The sequence below is a fragment of the Heloderma suspectum genome, chromosome 2, assembly GCF_057233095.1.
Source record: "Heloderma suspectum isolate Gila_16-S chromosome 2, 16-S_ref, whole genome shotgun sequence".
NCBI classification, from domain to species: Eukaryota; Metazoa; Chordata; class Lepidosauria; order Squamata; family Helodermatidae; genus Heloderma; species Heloderma suspectum.
The window spans coordinates 107267406-107287346 of NC_139459.1; the positions used below are offsets into that span (position 1 = coordinate 107267406).

Below are 19941 nucleotides of genomic sequence, written 5' to 3' on the forward strand. Positions count from 1 at the left end.
TTACACTCCAGTTAAGATTAAAGGCATGTATGAAAGAACCAATTCTAGATACTTGAGATTGAATCAGTCAGCATCTGACTTTAAGGATATCTCATTGGGAAAACTGCAGCTAAGAGATGCATTAAATAAAATGTGAATGTATAGGAATATTATGAGAAAATATTATAACAAGCATAAAATAAATTATTAGATATGGACTTGATTTAAGGACAGTCCTCTTAGGACTTTCTGAAAATTTAGTTAAGTAAAATAATCAGACATAATTTTGGAATTTCTTATTCTGCTTGTATCTAAATTGAAAAATACTGGAAACAAAGCACATGTTTTTTTGTTAAGAAAAAGTGTTATGAAGATTCTAACTGAACTCATAAGCACACGTACCTGGAAGTAAATCCTACTGAACTCAGTTGGACATACTTCTGAGTAAAGATGCTTAGGATTCCACTTCATAGCATATAGTGGTAATGTGCAAACCTACAGAGCAATCATAAGGGGATGGGGGGTTTGTGGTAAGACTATAACATAAAAACATAAAAAAGCCAAGTTGGATCAGACCAAGTGTCCATCTACTCCAACATTCTGTTCACACAGTGGCCAACCAGCTGCCTCTAGGAAACCCACAAGTAGGTGAATGACCTGCTACTTCTAAAGTTTTGCTGGTGCATGCTGGCAAACGCATGAGAGGGGATGGATTTCTCTTTTCCCCAGTGGTTCTACTGGATCCCCCCCCCAATTGGTTACAATGGGAAGCAAAATACCTACACCAGTTTCAGGCATAGTTAAGGAGCTTGATCCAGGGCTGTCTCAAGGGAGCTTGGGGTCCTTGGATCCATGTGCACCCCTGACCTTTCTGACATGCCCCCAGACAGCCTTGAATTGGCTTCTATTGCTGCCTGTGTTTCTGCTGTCAGTACTGATGTGCCCACAGAGCTTTCTGGGGGCATAATGGAACTCCTCTCTGCCAGACAAAGGACACTTCTGCCCCATCCAACCCCCATTTGGACAACCGAACTTCATACAAATAAATTAAAAAGGTAAGTTGGTTTGGGTTGCTCTTCAGGTTGTGATTAAATATAGCACCTATAACAAATTCTCAAGAATGTTTCATCACAGGAGGATGTTCAGTAAAAATAATCTTGTGGTGTCTTTTTCAACAGCATATAAATCCACCCTGATTCTAAAGAACAGAAATGATGAAAATAAGTGTATAGTTCCTCCTCCCTTGGTTTCTTTAAGGAGAGCAACAAAACAAAACATAAACCCAGGGAAAATAATTTAAGGGCCCTGAAAATTAACATTTCTCTTCTAAAATACCCCACAAATAAGTTTTAAGCTATGCTTTTCCTCAGAAAAACTGCAACAGTGAATGAAACAGTCTGTTGTTTAAAACAATTTAAAGAGCACAATCAAAGAAGGAAAATTGCATTTTTTCCTCTTCTGCGTAGTCTAATATAAGTGGCACTGAACTGTAAAGGAAGAAAAGGTTGACATAATCTGTAATATCTAATATCAGTCAAAAGTCTGGAAGGCTGCCACCATGCTAATAGTAAGGTCGAAATATTGCCAGAAAACCTAACTGAACAGCAAGATTTAGTTTTTCTAAGTAAGCTTTAAAAGCACAGTGAGGGTTTTTTTTTTAAATCCTCTGGTCAGTAAATTACTTAATCAGAACAGTCCTCTATCGGGAGTTTTACCCTTCAGGGTAAAATTTTTCAAATTACAAAACAACTTACTTTGAAAGGCAGGGCAGAGTTGTAATTCTCTGGTATCTCCCAAGAGAGCAATACTGATGTCTTCATCACTGCTTTGACATGAAAATTTTTTGCAAACACTGCTGGAAAAGGAAAAGCAATGTATTTAACGTACACCTTGAACTTTGGATCCTATCCCTCTTCCACCGTAAAGGCATTCAGCAATTCTCCTACCTGCTTTTAGAAACCATATGCCATTCTTACAAATGACAACTCCAAATGTTATATTTTTCTTACCTGCAATTATTATGTAGATGAGGGCCAGACTTGCCTGATATGGGATAACTGAATCCAAAATGTATGTGAATCCAAAACACATGAAGATTTACATACTTTACCTCAGGTGTTAGTTGAAACTATTTATATGATGGTTTGGACATTTTTAATTACAGCTTCAAAAATAGCGATATCCAAAGACCGAGATTCCTTCAAAAGACAAGCCACAAGCAGACAAATCCTACCTTGATCCACAGGTAGTGTCCTGAACTGGACACTGGGACTATATGGACCGGGCCCTTTGCCTGTGTGTGCACGTATTTTTACATCGTATGTGGTATCTGGTTTTAAGCCCGAAAGTGTCATAATAGTATCAGCAGGAGCAACAGGGACCTCTGTTTGGTGATGTGCCACATTGATATCCCTGTACTGCAGAGTATATTTGGTGATAATACCATTTCTCTCTGATAAGATGGGTGGTTGCCAAGTTAGCTGGACTGAAGTTGAGGTGGCACTTTCCGAATGTAGGTTTTGAGGGAATCCACTTGGTAGATCTTCCGGAATCGAAATTTCTTTTACCATCTCCTCCCCAAAGCCTACTTTATTTTTAGCTGAAAGCCTGAAGATATAAGAAGTCCCTTTGTGAATATCTGTAGCTGTGAAGTGGTCGTCTTTATCGGTAAAATCTTGTGTCGTAAATGCATCCATGTCTTTGCGGCCAAACCTCAGGCGGTAACCCTGCAGAGGTCCATATGTGTCGACAGGTGGGTGCCACTGAATCAGTGCTGTACTCATTTGTGTGTGGCTAATTACAAGCCGAGGTTTTCCTGGAACTGCAATAAAATATTATTTTAGCACAGAATGCAGCAGCATTAATCTTTTCTAACAATGCACTTTATGTTTCTTTAAGAGCTTCTTATGTGACAGACACACAGCCCCCCCCCCCCAATTCATCAAGTATTTGTTCAGACAGTCCAAAAAGGCTTGGACACTGGCTCTTTATATTCCATGCCTCTTTTCAGTAGTGTCCAACTACAGGGAAAAACAAATAAGCAGAGATCCCATTGGCATGAAGCCAAGCCACAGATACTTCTGAAACTACAATGGTTACATATATAGACATATTTTAAAGTGATTAATGCAAACAAACAACATTCCTAATAATGGATTCACATGTTGGATATGGCCAGAGCTCATTGGTAGAGTATATGCTTTACATAAAAATGGTCCTGGGCTTAATATCCGGCATCTCCAGGTAGGGCTAGAAAAGACTCCTGTTTGAAAGAGCTGCTGCCAGTCAGTGTAGATGATACTGAGTTGGATGACACAAAGTCCAGACTCAGTATAAGGAAGCTTCCTATGTTCACATGGCAAATTTTAAAATTGGTTCATTTCAAAAGTCACATTTCCAGTCTAATAAACCATGGATTATTAGATCAGGTCTGATGTCCAGTACAGAAGGAGCTCTTAAAGCATAGTTTCCTGGTTTGGGAAACCAAAATATCTTCACCAAATGTTGATGTGTGAGGGGAGAAGGGAAGGGAAGGAGCAACGAGGAAGCAGGTGGATACACAGCTTGTTTCCAGTCTATTAAACTATAGTGTATTGGGCTGAGATTGGGACGTCAAACTGGACCATTGCAAGCTTATGTGCAAGCTTCTCAGGCCATTAACAAGAATCCAGAGCCAACCAAGCCAGTATATGCATGTGTGTGTGTATACACACACACATAGATCAGAATCAAGTGGTAGAGATTTTGCTGGACTGTAAAGTGAACCTGAAGCGACTTGAAGTGAAAGTTGCAGATGGGAAGGGATCACATACATAAAAGCTCCCTCATTTTCAAACCCCCAAACTGAGATTCCTGCACAAACAAACCCATAGTGCCAGCAAATGCTATTGTCATTGTGCTAGAGGTAGCTTATACTAGTGCAACATAATTTATATTAGTGCTAATGCAAAATAGGATACCATATATGTGTGTGTGTGTGTGTGTGTGTACACGCGCGTGCACACACACAAATATCTATCTATCTATCTATCTATCTATCTATCTTACATAGTGCTAGTGCCAAAAAAGATACATATAAAACAGCTGGTTACAGCTAAAAGTAAGTGTGTGTGTGTGTGTGAGAGAGAGAGAGGGGGGGGGAGGGGTAGTCCTTAACCTTTCTGGACCAGCAGACACATTTCAAATTTTGAGAGCACAAAATGGCTGCCATGAATGGGGCTTCCCATTCACAAAACGACTGCCATGTCACAAAACACATATTTCTCAGAAGGCAAACTGGTGAGACTGAAGGAAAATGCCCATGAACCTAAGTGGAAGGCAGAGATGGGGTAAGAGTTCCAAAACACTAAACCACTCATTTGAATGCAGTTTTCTGGTCCAACACCCATTCATTCTTTGAAATGAAGACAAAATGTACTTGGCCAAGAAGATGAGTACAATCATATTCTTGGCCAAGTGGGATCTGAAAAAATCCCAAATCCCATATCTGAACCCTCAAAGCATAGGCAAAACACACAACCATACCACAGAACCACAAAAAAACAAAAAGAAAAATTCAAGGTAAATACACACAAAACCCAGGTGAAACAAACACCACCCCCATCCCCTTCCCTCCCACCCCAGGAAAAACACACACCACAGCAAACCAAACAGCTAATGCACATATATTGCATTGAAAAATACACAAGCAACCCCCCATAGCATAGGTAAAACACCCTCCCTTACTCCAGAATGTGCCCTGCCACTCCCTCTAGCCTACCACCCCCAGCTTATGTTTTCCTGGGTTGCTGGGCAGACTTCAAAACAAAAGCACTGGGCTGCAGCCACCTGCCATTTTTATTTTTTTAAGAATCCCTCTAGGACTTATGTGGGGAACAGAGGCATTTTTCAAAGCAAAGATGGTGCTGTAGGCAGATGCCTCACTTTGCAGCATGCCAGCTTCTTGGTTTTAAAAGAAGTTCTTAAAATTGTTGTTGTTGTTGTTAAATGTGAGGTGGGGCATAGAGCATAGCCAATGCCAAGGAAAGTGTGGCCCTGCAATGTTGTAGTGTGGACTGCTTCTGTTCAGGGTCCCAGCAACTTCACTCCATCCCCTCCGGTTTTCCTCCCTCCTCCAAGTCAGTCAGCATTCTGTGCCTACTAAGCATGCTCATTTGTCACCGGCCTGTTTTTTGTGTTTTTTTGCAGGGTGGTTAGGTGATTGTGTGAGTTTCCATTTGGGATTACTTTCTTAATTTTGGCATTTTGGCAGGTTGGGGTGGACTCACTTGTACAATATCAGCTACAGTAAAGAGTTTGCTCCATTTATTTCTATAGTAGCTGTCATGTGTGGTCTGGCTAGGTCATTTCCCGGTTCTGTGGACATTTAAAAATAGTGTGAACCAGGAAATGACCTAGCCAGACAATGAGAATGCTTTTTCTACCTTTTTTTTTATATCTATGTGCCTTCCCCCCCCCCCCGTCCTTTTCAGTTACTCCATTCTATTCCACCAGCCCCTGCCCCCACAAACTGCTTGTCATTTTTCCCCCTCCGAGTCAGTCAATATTCTGTGTCATTGAGTCCTTATGGCACTGGTTTGCAGGGACGGGGTCTCCCCCATAGGTTTTTTTCCCTAAATATTTTTGGGGTATCTGTAAGTCTTGGGGTTACCCCAAGTCTGCTGATAACTATCTCTTGTAGATGGGTGATGCCATTTTGGTTACAGCTCCACAAACATGGGAAGACTTGAATAGGAAATAAGAGGGAATAATTGCTTTTTGAAAATTCTAGGAACAACTATGAGTCCTAGCCATTACTGCCAACAATACATGAATTCTGTGTCTTATAGCTATTTCCCACCTGTTCCTCATTGCTAATTCCTTATTATTGTGCAAATAGAATCCTGCACATTTTATAAGTTTCCTCTTTACTTTCCAATGTATATCTCCCTGATTACTTCTGACTTTTCCCTACTGCTGCATAAAAGGAGTGAGCTATGGAGCTGAGAAAAGACTATAGATGTGTATTTCAGGCCATATTTTTCATTGTATTATTACTATCATTGAAACCAATGAAGCATAAGCAAAAGCAGGAGAGTCCACATAAATAGAATAATAACTCCTTCAGATTTCAAGGAGGAGAGGCTGCTGGAAGCTATCATTAAATTATTTACGCCATAAAGTGCTTTTACTCTTGTGGTAGCCCTCATGTTTAAGACTATTTTTTTTTTGGGGGGGGGACCCTTGATCAATTGTGCCTATTTTAAAAAAGAGAGAGAGGGAGTTAAGACTTAGTATTCTTTCTTTATGGCAGAAATAATAAACTGGAGAAGACTACATATACTCTAAATCATTTGCTAAAACTAAAAAGAGTTTATCAGACATTACACTTATTCCATAGGTGTAATTCCATCCAATATCCTGTGTATTAGACTGGCCAGGATCCAACAGTAGGTTGCAACTATAATCAGGTCACAAGTTCTCTTGGCCAAATACCATTGAAATGGATGGGTATTATGCAAGAGCACAGCAATTTGGTTTTTAATTATAAGTAAAGGGGGTAGTACCTCACATTTTGGAAAAGTGAGGTACAAGCATTTTAATTAAAGGAGAGAGCAATCCTATGGTCCCTGGGAGGGGGACTCTGAGTTCCAGTCCCCGCCCCCCCACAACTACCATGGAAAGAACCGTGCCAGCTGCTTCCTGAGGTTGCAAATGCGGCCAAAAAAGTAGTGTTCTGGTGGGCAGCGAGGGGAGAAGAGAGGCCAGAATACAAGGAATTCTATGGCCTCCCCTTGCCCTGCCCAACCTCCACCAGCGCACCCACTCTACATGGGCTGAAAGGTCTGTCTAGAGGAAAAACATTTAAAAGGAGGATGGTGAAAATTGTCTCCATCACTCCTCCTATCCTCCTGGCAGCAGCCTGGGCAGGGCTTTGGATAGGCAGAAGCCTCGGATATCATAGGCTTCTGACGAAGGGGATTAATCGGAGAAAGCTGAATGATTGATCACTGCTGTGACACAAGGGCTATGGACACAACCTAAACATCATTATTCTTTAAAAATAAATCTTCAGAAAGTTCTCCTGCACAAGCACTTGGCTCCTTCCCTCCCTCTTTTTCCCCATTCATTCATCCAAATAGCTGCACTCTCAATACTTATTTGGTGTCTGGACAAAGCGAGAGATATGCAAGCTGGAGTAATTCAGACAAGTCTGAAATTTCAGTAGAGCAACTGGATTTAAAGTTGGTAACAGGATAGGTTAGTGAATTTAGTCACCTTGGTTTCTCTGGGTTCTTAGTATTTCATATGGGTTATACATTTGTATAACACATTAGTATTTCATATGTGTTATACATCCCCTTCATGGATCACTGCCTTGTTGTGGCGAAGGGCCTTGCATAACTCAGTGAAGCCATAAGCTATGCCGTGCAGGGCCACCCAAGACGGACAGGTCATGGCGGAGAGTTCTGACAAAATGTGGTCCGCTGGAGAAGGAAATGGCAACCCACTTCAGTATTCCTGCCAAGAAAACCCCATGGAATGTATCACAAGGCTAAAAGATATGACACTGGAAGATGAGCCCCTCAGGTTGGAAGGTGACCAATATACTACTGGGGAAGAGCAGAGAGTCTTTCCAAGTAGTGCCAGAAAGAGTGAAGCAGTTGGGCCAAAGCCGAAAGGACACTCAGCTGTGGATGTGTCTGGTGGTGAAAAGAAAATCCGATGCTGTAAAGAACAAGATTGTTTAGGAACCTGGAATGTCAGATCAATGAATCAAGGTAAGCTGGAGGTGATCAAACATGAGATGGCAAGTTTGAACATCGACATCTTGGGAATCAGAGAACTAAAATGGACAAGCATGGGCAAATTTAATTCAGGTGACCATCATATCTACTACTGTGGGCAAGAATCCCTTAGAAGAAATGGAGTAGCACTCATAGTCAACAAAAGGGTGGGAAAAGCAGTACTGGGGTACAATCTCAAAAACGATAGAATGATCTCAGTATGAATCTAAGGCAAACCATTCAACACCACAGTAATTCAAGTCTATGCCCCAACCACTGCGGCCGAAGAAGCTGAAGTTGATCGGTTCTATGAAGACCTACAACACTGTCAAGGGCTCCTTGGAGGTCTCTCTCTGTCTAAACCAGTAGCCAAGTCTAGACACAGACAAAGGAATTCCTTTCAAAGCTTTATTCTTCTTTTACAACTTAACAACTATACCGATTGCAACTAGATCTGAGCAGCACAGTACCTATGCCCTAAGTTGGAACAGTTGGTCCCCGTTTGAAAGGGAATTACTGGCAGACCCCTGAACTTAAGGACTAGGGAGAGTCCCTCCCCTTTTCCCTTGGAGCCTCTGGGCGCAACCGTTGTTTGCGCGCCAACCTGGCACTTCGCCTCCTTTCCGCGCCCTCCATCTGGCGCCGCTCTCTGCGTCTGTGTCGTGCATCCACCAAGTCTGCTATCTGTGCTTGGTCACTCCCTGGACTGCTAACTAAACTAGGAATCCTGGTGAGAGGAACCTCCATCAGCTGTTGGTCCTGGGAAAGAGGCGCACGCTCCTCTCCCAGGAGCGACTGCTCTTCCTCAGAATCAGAACTACTCTGGGATTCTATGGGCTCAGTGTCCACCCTGACAAACACCTTCTAGAACTAACACCAAAAAAAGATGTCCTCTTCTTCATAGGGGATTGGAATGCTAAAGTAGGAAGTCAAGAAATAAGCAGGATAACAGGCAAGCATGGCCTTGGTGTACAAAATGAAGCAGGACAAAGGCTAATACAGTTTTGCCAAGAGAACACGCTGATCATAGCAAACACTCTTTTCCAACAGCACAAGAGGCGACGCTACACATGGACATCACCAGATGGTCAGTATCGAAGTCAGATTGATTATGTCCTTTGCAGCCAAAGATGGAGAAGCCCTATACAGTCAGTAAAAATAAGACCTGGAGCTGACTGTGGCTCAGATCATGAGCTTCTTATCGCAAAATTTCGGCTTAAATTGAAGAACGTAGGGAAAACCACTAAACCATTCAGGTATGACCTAAATCATATCCCTTATGAATGTACACTGGAGCTGACAAATAGATTTAAGGGATTAGACCTAATAGACAGAGTGCCTGAGGAACTATGGACAGAGGTCTGTAACATTGTTCAGGAGGCAGCAACTCAATCCATCCCAAAGAAAAAGTAATGCAAGAAAGCCAAGTGGCTGTCTGATGAGGCTTTACAAGTAGCTGAGAAAAGAAGGGAAGCGAAAAGCAAGGGAGAAAGGGGAAGATATATCCACCTGAATGCAGAGTTCCAGAGAATAGCAAGGAGAGACAAGAAGGCCTTCTAGAATGAACAATGCAAAGAAATCGAGCAAAAAAATAGAATGGGAAAGACTAGAGATCTCTTCAAGAAAATCGGAGATCTCAAGGGAACGTTTTGTGCAAAGACGGGCATGATAAAGGACAAAGAAGGCAGGGACCTAACAGAAGCAGATGAGATTAAGAAGAGGTGGAAAAAATACACAGAAGAACTATACAGGAAAGATCCTAATGTCCCTGATAGCCATGATAGTGTGGTCACTGAACTTGAGCCGCACATCCTAGAGAGTGCAGTCAAGTGGGCCTTAGGAAGCATTAGTAACAACAAAGCTAGCGGAGATGACAGTATTCCAGCTGAGCTATTTAAAATCCTAAAAGATGATGCTGTTAAAGTGCTGCACTCAATATGACAACACATTTGGAACACTCAACAGTGGCCACAAGACTGGAAAAGGTCAGTTTACATTCCAATTCCAAAGAAGGGCAATGCCAAAGAGTGTTCAAACTACCGCACAATTGCGCTCATTTCATACGCCAGCAAGGTTATGCTCCAAATCCTACAAGCTAGGCGATAGCAGAATGTGAACCGAGAACTACCGGAAGTACAAGCTGGGTTTCGAAGAGGCAGAGGAACTAGAGATCAAATCGCCAACATTCGCTGGATCATGGAGAAAGCAAGAGAATTCCAGAAAAATGTCTATTTCTGCTTCATTGACTATGCTAAAGCCTTTGATTGTGTGGATCACAACAAACTGTGGCAAATTCTGAAAGAGATGGGAGTACCAGACCACCTTACCTGTCTCCTGAGAAACCTGTTCGAGGGTCAAGAAGCAACAGTAAGAACCGGACATGGAACAACCTATTGGTTCAAAATTGGGAAAGGAGTACGACAAGGCTGCATGTTGTCTCCCTGCTTATTTAACTTATATGCAGAGTACATCATGAGAAACGCCGGGTTGGATGAATCACAGGTCGGAATTAAGATTGCCGGGAGAATTATCAACAACCTCAGATATGCAGACGATACCACCCTAATGGCAGAAAGTGAAGAGGATCTAAAGAGCCTCTTGTTGAGGGTGAAAGTGGAGAGTGCAAAAGCTGGTTTGAAACTCAACATTAAGAAAACTAAGATCATGGCATCTGGCCGTATCACTTCCTGGCATATAGAAGGGGAAGAAATGGAAGCAGTGACAGATCTTATTTTCTTGGGCTCCAAAATCACCGCAGACGGTGACTGTAGCCATGAAATTAAAAGACACTTGCTCCTTGGGAGGAAAGCTATGGCAAACCTAGACAGCATAGTAAGAAGTAGAGACATCTCCTTGCCGACAAAGGTCCGTCTAATCAAAGCTATGGTTTTCCCAGTAGTAATGTATGGCTGTGAGAGCTGGACTATAAGGAAGGCTGAGCGCTGAAGAATTGATGCTTTCGAACTGTGGTGCTGGAGAAGACTCTTACGAGTCCCCTGGACTGCAAGGAGGTCAAATCAGTCCATCCTAAAGGAAATCAACCCTGAGTGCTCATTGGAAGGACAGATACTGAAGCTGAAGCTCAAATATTTTGGCCACCTAATGCGAAGAGAATACTCACTGGAAAAGACCCTGATGCTGGGAAAGATTGAAGGCAAAAGGAGAAGGGGATGGCAGAGGATGAGATGGCTAGATAGCATCACCGATGCAATGAATATGAACTTGAGCACACTCCAGGAGAGAGCGGAGGACAGAAAGGCCTGGCATGCTATGGTCCATGGGGTCACGAAGAGTTGGACATGACTTCCAACTCTTGTCCAAGAGTTGGAAACGACTGAACAACAAATACATTTAGGCTGGAATCCAAAGATCCATACTACAAATTTCTTATGCCGAAGAGGGATTTGTGCTTCTTGAACAGCAACCTCCATGTCAAAGTCCTCTTGAGCTGAGGGGACTTTGAAAAGTGATTTGTGAGATGGGCTGGGGTTTTACTTTTACTGTACGAAGTGGGGAAAAGCCAACAATTTTCCTGGGTATGCACAAGCTCTTGGATGCACCTAAAGTAGCTCTTTGGAATCAATCCACCGGTGAGGAAGGTAGGCACGCCTAAATCACACTGAAAGGATCAAAACAGACAATGTTGGTTTAAAGGCTTCATGATAAAGAAATGAGCTCCAAATATTAACCTGCACCAGTAGTAGACACCAGTCTGGGCTTGCTCCGTGCTCCATCCCCTTTCGTTGTATAGGCTGTCACAGTGAGGGAGTATGTTGTCTCAGGCTGTAGTCCAGATATGGTCATTTCCTAAAATGAAGTAATCATAGTAATAAAAAACCAGAATGTGTGTTAAAATAAATGTACTACAAAATCACAAAAGCCTCCTCTTGTAGTTGGTTGCGACATAATTACATTCAGTGCATACGGTGTCCGTGCTATCTGCAGTGACAGCAAGCTTTTGGGAGTACCAGAAGAGGAACCTGGTGGGTGAGGCTTTGCATGATTGAAGCAATAAGCATGACAACTTTTCTGAGCAGCATGCCCCAGGTGGTTTTATCAAGCATAAGGCCAAAGGCTGAGTGAACTATACTAATGGGGAAAACCCACCTCCTTAAAATGTGCTTCCTGTTGAGTATTATTACTACTGTAGAATGAGTGCAGCTATTGGGAAAAAATCAGAAGCAGTCTGACTCACGTATTTACTAGCCATCCTTAACAAAGCAATGAAATCACTGGCTTTACACCTGAGAACACCACTTGTGTTCCAACTTCTAAAGCAGCCTTCCCCAACCTGGTGCCTCCAGATGTTCTGGACTACAACTCCCATCAGCCCCATCTAGCATGTTTAAGACTGATTGGAATTGTAGTCTAAAATATCTGGAGGGCACCAAGTTGGGGAGGGCTATTCCAAACATGCACAGGATTGTGCTTCAGAATTGCTTCAATTAATAATGAAAAAAAGAGAAGACAGTCCTGTTGATAAAGTGACTTTCGGTATTTGTGTAATCTGTTATTTGAAATCTAAAAGAGCCATTAAATGTAATTTGAAATTTTGGTTTCAAGGGAACAAGAGAAACTGCAGAAGGCATTCATTCCTATACATGTCTACTCAGAAGTAAGCCCCTTTGAGTTAAATGGAATGTACTCCCCACTAAGTGAGTATAGGATTTCAGCCTTAAAAAACACAGTGAAGAGAAGGGGGTGAAGATTAAACCCTGTTTGAAACTGGTTATATATCAGAAACAATCAGACTGATCATCACTGATGAGAGTAATGAAAAAACAAAGTGAAAAAGAAGTGTAAGCTAATTATGTTTAATTTACAGACTGGATATCAGGAGCATGATCTAAGCTAAATTAAGCCCTTTTAAGTCCCACTTATTTCAATATAGAATTAAGTATGTGCTTCATACTCCCACTGACTCACAAAAACCTTAAGTTTGGCTGGATCATGTCTCAATATTATAGTTAACATACTTTATAATTTATATAGTATGCTCTAATTTGAATTTGCAAAAGAAGGCAACAGTCTCAGTTCTAGATAGTCCAACAAAATCTGCCCTAGTTTTATGAGTGGGGGTGGGGAGTGGAGAGGAATGGTAACATTTGCAACTGCATTTGTTTTTAAATATGGCAACTATCATCAAACAAGTGGCTTGATACACTCAGAGCACCCACATGTACAAAGCTGCCACAAGGCTCAATACAGCTTTGCTTTCACCCCTTCCTCATCTGCACAGGCATTTTTAAAAAATTGTTTTTAGCCACCTTAAAGGAAAACAAATGTGCATAGATAGTGCAATTAGCTGCTAGGGGAATGGGAGGCCATATCTCTCATCCAGCTGTCCTTTTTTTTAAAAAAAAAAACACAGTAGAAGTTACCCATGCTCAGAAGCACAGAAACCATGCATCAGAAGAGAGGGATGGCTGGATGGGAGATATGGGAAGTGTGCAAAGGCCCCCCTTTCTCACAACAGGCAGTTGTGTTGCGTATGTGTGCAAAGGGGTAAAAGCAGAGCTTTATTGAGCCCTATGGAAATCCTCCATATATGGGCAGAGAGAGTAGACTGAGACCTTACTGTAAAAGGTGAGGCTGGGGTCAGAAAGATGTTGTTCAAGATATAAGTATTTGTAAAACACTAGTATGAGAGCAGAATCTCAACTATAAGTACAACCATCCAGTAAGGTAACGAGTAGTGCTAGTGGAGGAGAAAAATGCCTTCAGTAATATATTTGGAAAATCCAGTTGAAGGTCTTCTGGGAACAATCCTATCAAGCATTTGGATTTAATCCTAGGGAAGTATATTCACAAAACATTTTTCCGGTCAAATTATTTTTAAAAAGAAATTTCATCTTTCAAAGATTGAACATGGCAGACTGAGATCTGAACACATACTGCACATCCACAAGAATACAGTGTATGTGGATATTCATTCACCATGAGTTGACTGACTGACTGACTGACTGACACTTTCATTGGGTGGAGGGTTGAAATAGGAATGTAAATGATCCACCCCCAATTCCTGGGATTTCAGTTACAAGTGGAAGAGACAGAATGGGCGGGGGGGGGGGAGTATAAATAAAGAAGCAGTGATGATGATATCTTAACGGATAATGATGAAAGTGATAGCCTTGTCCGCAACAAAGCTGTTTAAACACCACTGGCATTCATTGTATATTTTCACAAATATACATTTAACATGGTGTCTCGTTTCACTGAAACGGGCACTATGTTAGCGGCTAAAAGAAATACTTTGTTTTACAGCAAATACTGAATGCATTGGGGCTTGAAGGTGCTGAGATATTAAGCCAATGGAAATGATAAATGGTTTGTTTCCTTTAAAAAAAGTTTGAATGCACTACAAGAAAAAATTAGTGACAGCCATTGAAGAGACTAGTATGCAAATTCAACACACTTAGAAAAATTCAGCACTATGCCAAATCACAAGAAAAGAAAATAATAAGGGGGCAGAAAAAAAGCCATATGTGATGAAATAAGGTGTTAATTCATGCATATGTGCAAACAAACAAAATAAAGGTTAAAGCAGAAAAGAAAAAGCCACCACACTTTTTTGTTTGGCCAGTCAGTTTTACTCACATGTTCAGTAGTATCATCATATTCCCACTGATTGAGAGTAAAGAACGTTGGGAAGAAAAACAGAAAAGATGAGGAGATACTTGTAGCCTGGTTAAGGCAACTTTATTCTTTGTAGAAAAATTGTGAAAGCTAGCTAATAAAATCTGCCTGAATTTAGAAAGCTAGTTCCTAAAACAGGATTATGATTTTTCACTTTGTGAAACTGAAAGTGGTACATAAACAACCAGGAACACATACTTCTTCCAGGAAAGTATAGAGACCCCAGTCAGGAGTGTTGTTCTTTCATAGTAATATTTTATGACTGCATTAATTCAAGCTGCAGAGATGTAATGAAAGGCTACATTTTGTTTAATCACATGCTACTAAGCCATATTCATTTTCATTTCTATTTTACCTTGTCAGAATTAATTCGGTGCACCTGTTTAGATGAATAGAGGCAATTTATATGTACTTGAGACTTCATATCAGTAATGAAACCTTATGACCAATGGTACACACTCTCCACTCCTTCTGTCATTTAAAAAATGGAAACTGAACTTTTTTTTTTACAACCACAAAGGGCTGCAGCTTTTTTCAAGAGGAAAAAAAATCTGTTCAAAAAGGGGAGGCACAAAACAGTTATATGGTTCTCTTTCTTAGATTTGCAGATTCACCAAAAGTAGTGACAGTTTGTTCTAATCATGCTAAAAATACTGATGTGAATAAGGAAAAGGGCTGTCACACACAGTAGTTATTTAATAAACATGTGAGTGAAACAGGGGGGATTTAAATCTTCAGATTTTATTTTCTGAGTATATTATAATTGCAATAAATTATTTCCATATAAACTGTTTCATTCTGTTTAGTGCATAAGATCTGATAGTTATCAGATAACATGAAAGCCATGTTTGAAGATAGAATTAATCTTAAATGTAAGACATTTCTGGTCTTCATGGATTATGATACCAGCATAATGAACTCAGATTCCCAAACACATAAAGGATATATGCAAATTACGTGTGCGTGCACATGCGCGCACACACACACACATATTTAAAACCCTGTATTTTCAAAGCTTCCTTAATGTGAACAAATCTGCTCTCCCAGAACATATCATCAATTTATAAGAAAGAATAGAGTAGCTTCATGCTATCCACACATTACATTAGAAGTATCTATAATAATATTTAAACCAGACTTTACATTTTATTAGATCAGTTATTAATTTGAACCATGCTCTGATAAGTTTAAAATATGGCACTGAGTTCTAAGCCTAAAGTATCAAGCTCTACCTAGTTATGTATATTGTGCATGATCCAGCCAATGTGATTAAATTCAATGAAAAGATTTAAGCACATGCTTAACCTTCCCTTTGAAATTAATAGCATTTCAAATGCCTAACATTAATTGGATCATGACCACTGAAATAGGAACAAATTCATGCAACAATGTCCAAATAAAAATTTCCACTGCTACGGTTCCTAGAAACAGTCTAGGATAATGTCTGCTGGGCACAGGAACAATACATGAAATAGTAACCAATGGTAACACACTGATACATGGCTTACTTATACTTATGAATGTACAAAAGAGGTATAGTAGATGCCGTTGATCCATTTATCAGGGACATATACACAACAGGTATAGATGGCAACTTAGACATCCTTTATGTGAGGACCTCCAAGATGACTGGCAATGTCTGTTCTGATAATAACAATCACCTAATGAGGAAAGGCAAGTCATATCCCAACCAAATGTGCCTGGCGCTGATAGTACATATCTTCTTTCTGTTTCTACAGTATTAACACAAACATCTGTAAAAATGGGGTTTTCCTCCCACTGCAACACCACTTAATATGGGTTGCTCCAGATCCAGAAGGGTGATTCACATATGGAAACAAGTTTCAGTGATATGGTGGTCTGACTTTTTGGTTCAAAAACATTCAGGACTCTGGACTCTCTTGACAATAAACTGTAGGGAGGAAACATTCTAGTTTGCTGTCCAAAATAAAAGACATGCTTATGCTACCAATATGCTACTTTCCTTGTTACCTAAATAGATAGAATGAAGTTAATTACCTGTGCATCAGCCAACATGATATCCTTCAGCATGGGTTGCCCTCTAGGCTCTCCATTTTCCATCTTCACATAATGCACCTGGTATCCTCGGATTTGACCATGCTGCTTATTGGGCACTGGTGAACGCCATGACACTTTAACAGATGTAGAGTTGACAGCCTCTACCTCGACTTTGCGAGGAGGACCACTAGGAACTGGAACACATCAGTGGATAAAAGAAGAATTACAGGCACTTGTCCCAACTAACCAGTGTCTTTTTCTTTCTTTCTTTCTTTTTAAAGGGCAGACCCACTAAGCCTTCCTTGAAGAATACAAATGAAAATACTCAACAAATCTGCTCTACATTTCAGTGAAAAGATCAAAAACCATGACTGATGCAAAAATGGAAGAAAAAGAGTATTAGAGAAATAGAAAAAACATGTAAAAATGTACAAAAGCCAAGGAAGATGCTTTGAAACTCAAAGCATTAAAGTACAAAGAAGTATTTTAGTAATCAAAATAATAAAAAAACAAGAAGACTCTTAAAATGTTGTTTGTTTTCTGATTATTTTTTTAAGTGGGGGAAAAAAAGTTAATGGCAACTGGGCTATCATCTTCAGTGTTCAGATTGGAAAGATATCCAGCATCCAAAATATTTTAAAAAGTGAGGAGCATCAGTTTTCCAAAATTGATATACATACTTTAGAATATTCATAAAAAGAGAGTTAAAATTGGAAGAGCTAACAATTAAGAAGAAAAAAGGAGAGTAAAAATCTTAAAATATTTCAATTTTTTTGTAAAGAAGAAAGAAAAATGTACATGCTTATAAGAGGTAGCACTTTAAAGTGTGATTTTTTTTGTCATAAAAGAAAATATTTTGGTTTCAAAGCAAAAACCAAACACATCACACATACACAAATGCAGACATAGGCATTTTGTGTTTAAAATATTTGGTGACACTGATTCAGGGGGAAAAAAGATGAGCAGGGGGAAAGGAATACTCTTAGATCATATAAAGACAGCAGATTGTGAGAGTGTCAAACTGATGTGTTGGGGGAAACATACCATCTTCATCTGTCCGAATCACTACAGATTCACTCTCTGGGCCAGGTCCGACATCAGTGTGGGCTGTCACAGAAATCCGATATTCAGTCCATTTTTCCAACTGTTCCAAAAGATACTGTGTAGTGTCCGGAGCAATTCCCAAAATTTCATGGGGCTTGTCATCTTCTCCATCAATTCCAGAATACTTGATGGAGTAGGAAGTGATAATTCCATTCTGTTTTTCCACTGGAGGAGGCTGCCAACTTACCAAAATACTAGTGGAGCTGGGGCTGTTGCAACTAATGTCTTGAGGAGGAGCTGATGGCTCTAATTTCAGTAGTGGGTTAAAGGAGGATTTGAGTGAAAGGACAGAAGTGGTTGAAGAAAAAAAATGAACAAAAGGAAAGAAAAAAATAAATAACAAAGGGCAAACCAAGGAAAAACAGAAACCACAAACTTAAAAGCAGAAATTTTAGACAATCTTATGAGCCTTGGCTTATTAAAGTGAACCAACTGAAAATGAATTAAATAAAAGGCGAAAAGGGATGTGGGGGGAAATACATGAAAATGAGCCTCAATATATTGTTACCTACCTGTGATTAAAAATCCTTCTTGAAATAAAAAAAAACATCAAACATGATCCTTCTATGTCTCTATTTATCTGTGCTCTTATCTTATGTGTTTGCTGGTCTCTGTCTTGCTTCCTCTCTCCCTCTCTCTTTTAAATCACACCAACATTTAGCATGTCTGACACAAACTGGCCAGTATTGCTTGCATCACTATTGCTTCACATTGTTCAAAATATTACTTTGCACGAAGTGCTGAGAAAAGTCAGATCTATTTTTAACTTCAATAGATCTAAAATATATTTTTTAAAAAACTAACCATAAACATATCACTAATTCTCTCTCACACTTTTCCTCCCCACAACTGAGTTTGCCTGGACCAAGCCAACTACAATTAAAGCTTAATTTAAATCCTAAAGTGTTTATTCAAACATTGATTGTAGCCAGCATAACGTAAAACATGCAGAATCAATAAGGAGATTGCGCTAGTTCAGTCAAAGATTTACCTACCATGCAAAAGTGACAGGGCTGATGATTCTGACTGTAACTTGTACTTACCCTAGGTCCGGTCTCTCTTTTATATTTTAGCTCCTCTTGGAGAAACCTTGGCTAGCAAAGAGTTAAAGTCTACCAGCGATTTTATAATACATACAAGAAACTATCCCCCACTCCAGACAATGCACAAACTGCTAATAAAAAATAAAAGGTTGCCTACCTCCCCAGAGAAGGTAAAGGTTTCTAAATAAAAGTTATGATACTTTAACATAATTGTTTATATTGGGGTGGGCAACTTGTGGCTGTCCGGATTGTTTTACCTACAACTCCCATCAGGCCTAGCCAGCATAGCCAGTGGTGAGTGATGATGGGAGTTATAGGCCAAAACATCTGGGGGCGGCGCCACAGGTTGCTCACCCCTCCTTTATATCAAATCTTAAATTTCTTTTAAAAATAACTAAAAACTCTGTTTTTACACAAATATGTTTTAAAATCTCTGTGAAGTGCTTAGTATTAGTAAATACTCTACAAGCAGCCTTTACTAGACTTAGAATCTATATACTTTATGTATTTGGGGAAATATGAAACCTTGATCTCTCTCTCTCTCTCTCTCACGCACGCACACATACACATACACACACACACACACACACACACACACACAGCTTAAAACTCTCAATCATTTAAATGTTGACTTTCCCAAGCTCTTTTTGTATTTTTTTTCTGGGTGCCAATTGTGCTGGGTAGAAACAATGATTCAACCCAAAATAACCTACGTGTTTCATTCTGATTAGATATGCATAAGTTTGCACTCTTAATTTCCATTTTTCTCCTACCCCAAAAGTGATATTGGGTGCCTTTTAAACCTTTGTATATGCTTTCAAATAAAGCATATTCATTTTTTGTTTTTACAAGGGGTTCTTATATTAAAAAAAGAAATCCGAATATGAAAAGCATTTTCCTAGCAGTTCAAGTTTTAAAATAGGGTTGCATGGAATGGCATACTGTCACAGTATTTTTTTACAAGCCTGCATCAATCAGGGCTGCCCTTTCTTTGAAAGGGTATTTAATACTGCACTATTGAATGAAATGGGTTACTGGAGGAACAATCCACCTACTTTGTAGAAGTATGAATTTGTCTGTAGATATTTACGTGCATTATAAAGGTAGCCCCCAGTGAATGGCAAAAGAGGCAGTCATTTTTATCACAACAGCCATTTTGAATTTCCGAACGTTAAAAAAAACACTTCAGAAAAGGGTTTTCTGGGAAAAACAAAATTGTGGCCAACTCCAATTCTATTCCTCCCATGAGAATGTTGCCTCAACCGTTTCACCGCCCAAACATAGACACAATGACACAAGCCAGCCAATTTTAAGGTGAATGAAATTGTTAAGAAATGGTCTCAGTCCATTTAGTACAGCCCTACTGCCAAACTAGAAAAGAGACAGGTGCATGC

General features: G+C 40.0%; 1 protein-coding gene across 1 annotated transcript in view; it reads right to left on the reverse strand.

Moving 5' to 3' along the window:
* The window catches only part of PTPRD (protein tyrosine phosphatase receptor type D), a 592319-nt gene that overhangs the window by 167296 nt on the left and 405082 nt on the right, over nucleotides 1–19941 (reverse strand). Inside the window, exons 11-16 of the mRNA XM_084834479.1 lie at nucleotides 17445–17750; nucleotides 16401–16594; nucleotides 14343–14369; nucleotides 11435–11552; nucleotides 2213–2800; nucleotides 1734–1831 (exon numbers count right to left, since the gene is read on the reverse strand). Coding sequence (XP_084690605.1) covers nucleotides 1734–1831; nucleotides 2213–2800; nucleotides 11435–11552; nucleotides 14343–14369; nucleotides 16401–16594; nucleotides 17445–17750 — 1331 coding nt within the window. The remainder of the gene's footprint in view (nucleotides 1–1733; nucleotides 1832–2212; nucleotides 2801–11434; nucleotides 11553–14342; nucleotides 14370–16400; nucleotides 16595–17444; nucleotides 17751–19941) is intronic.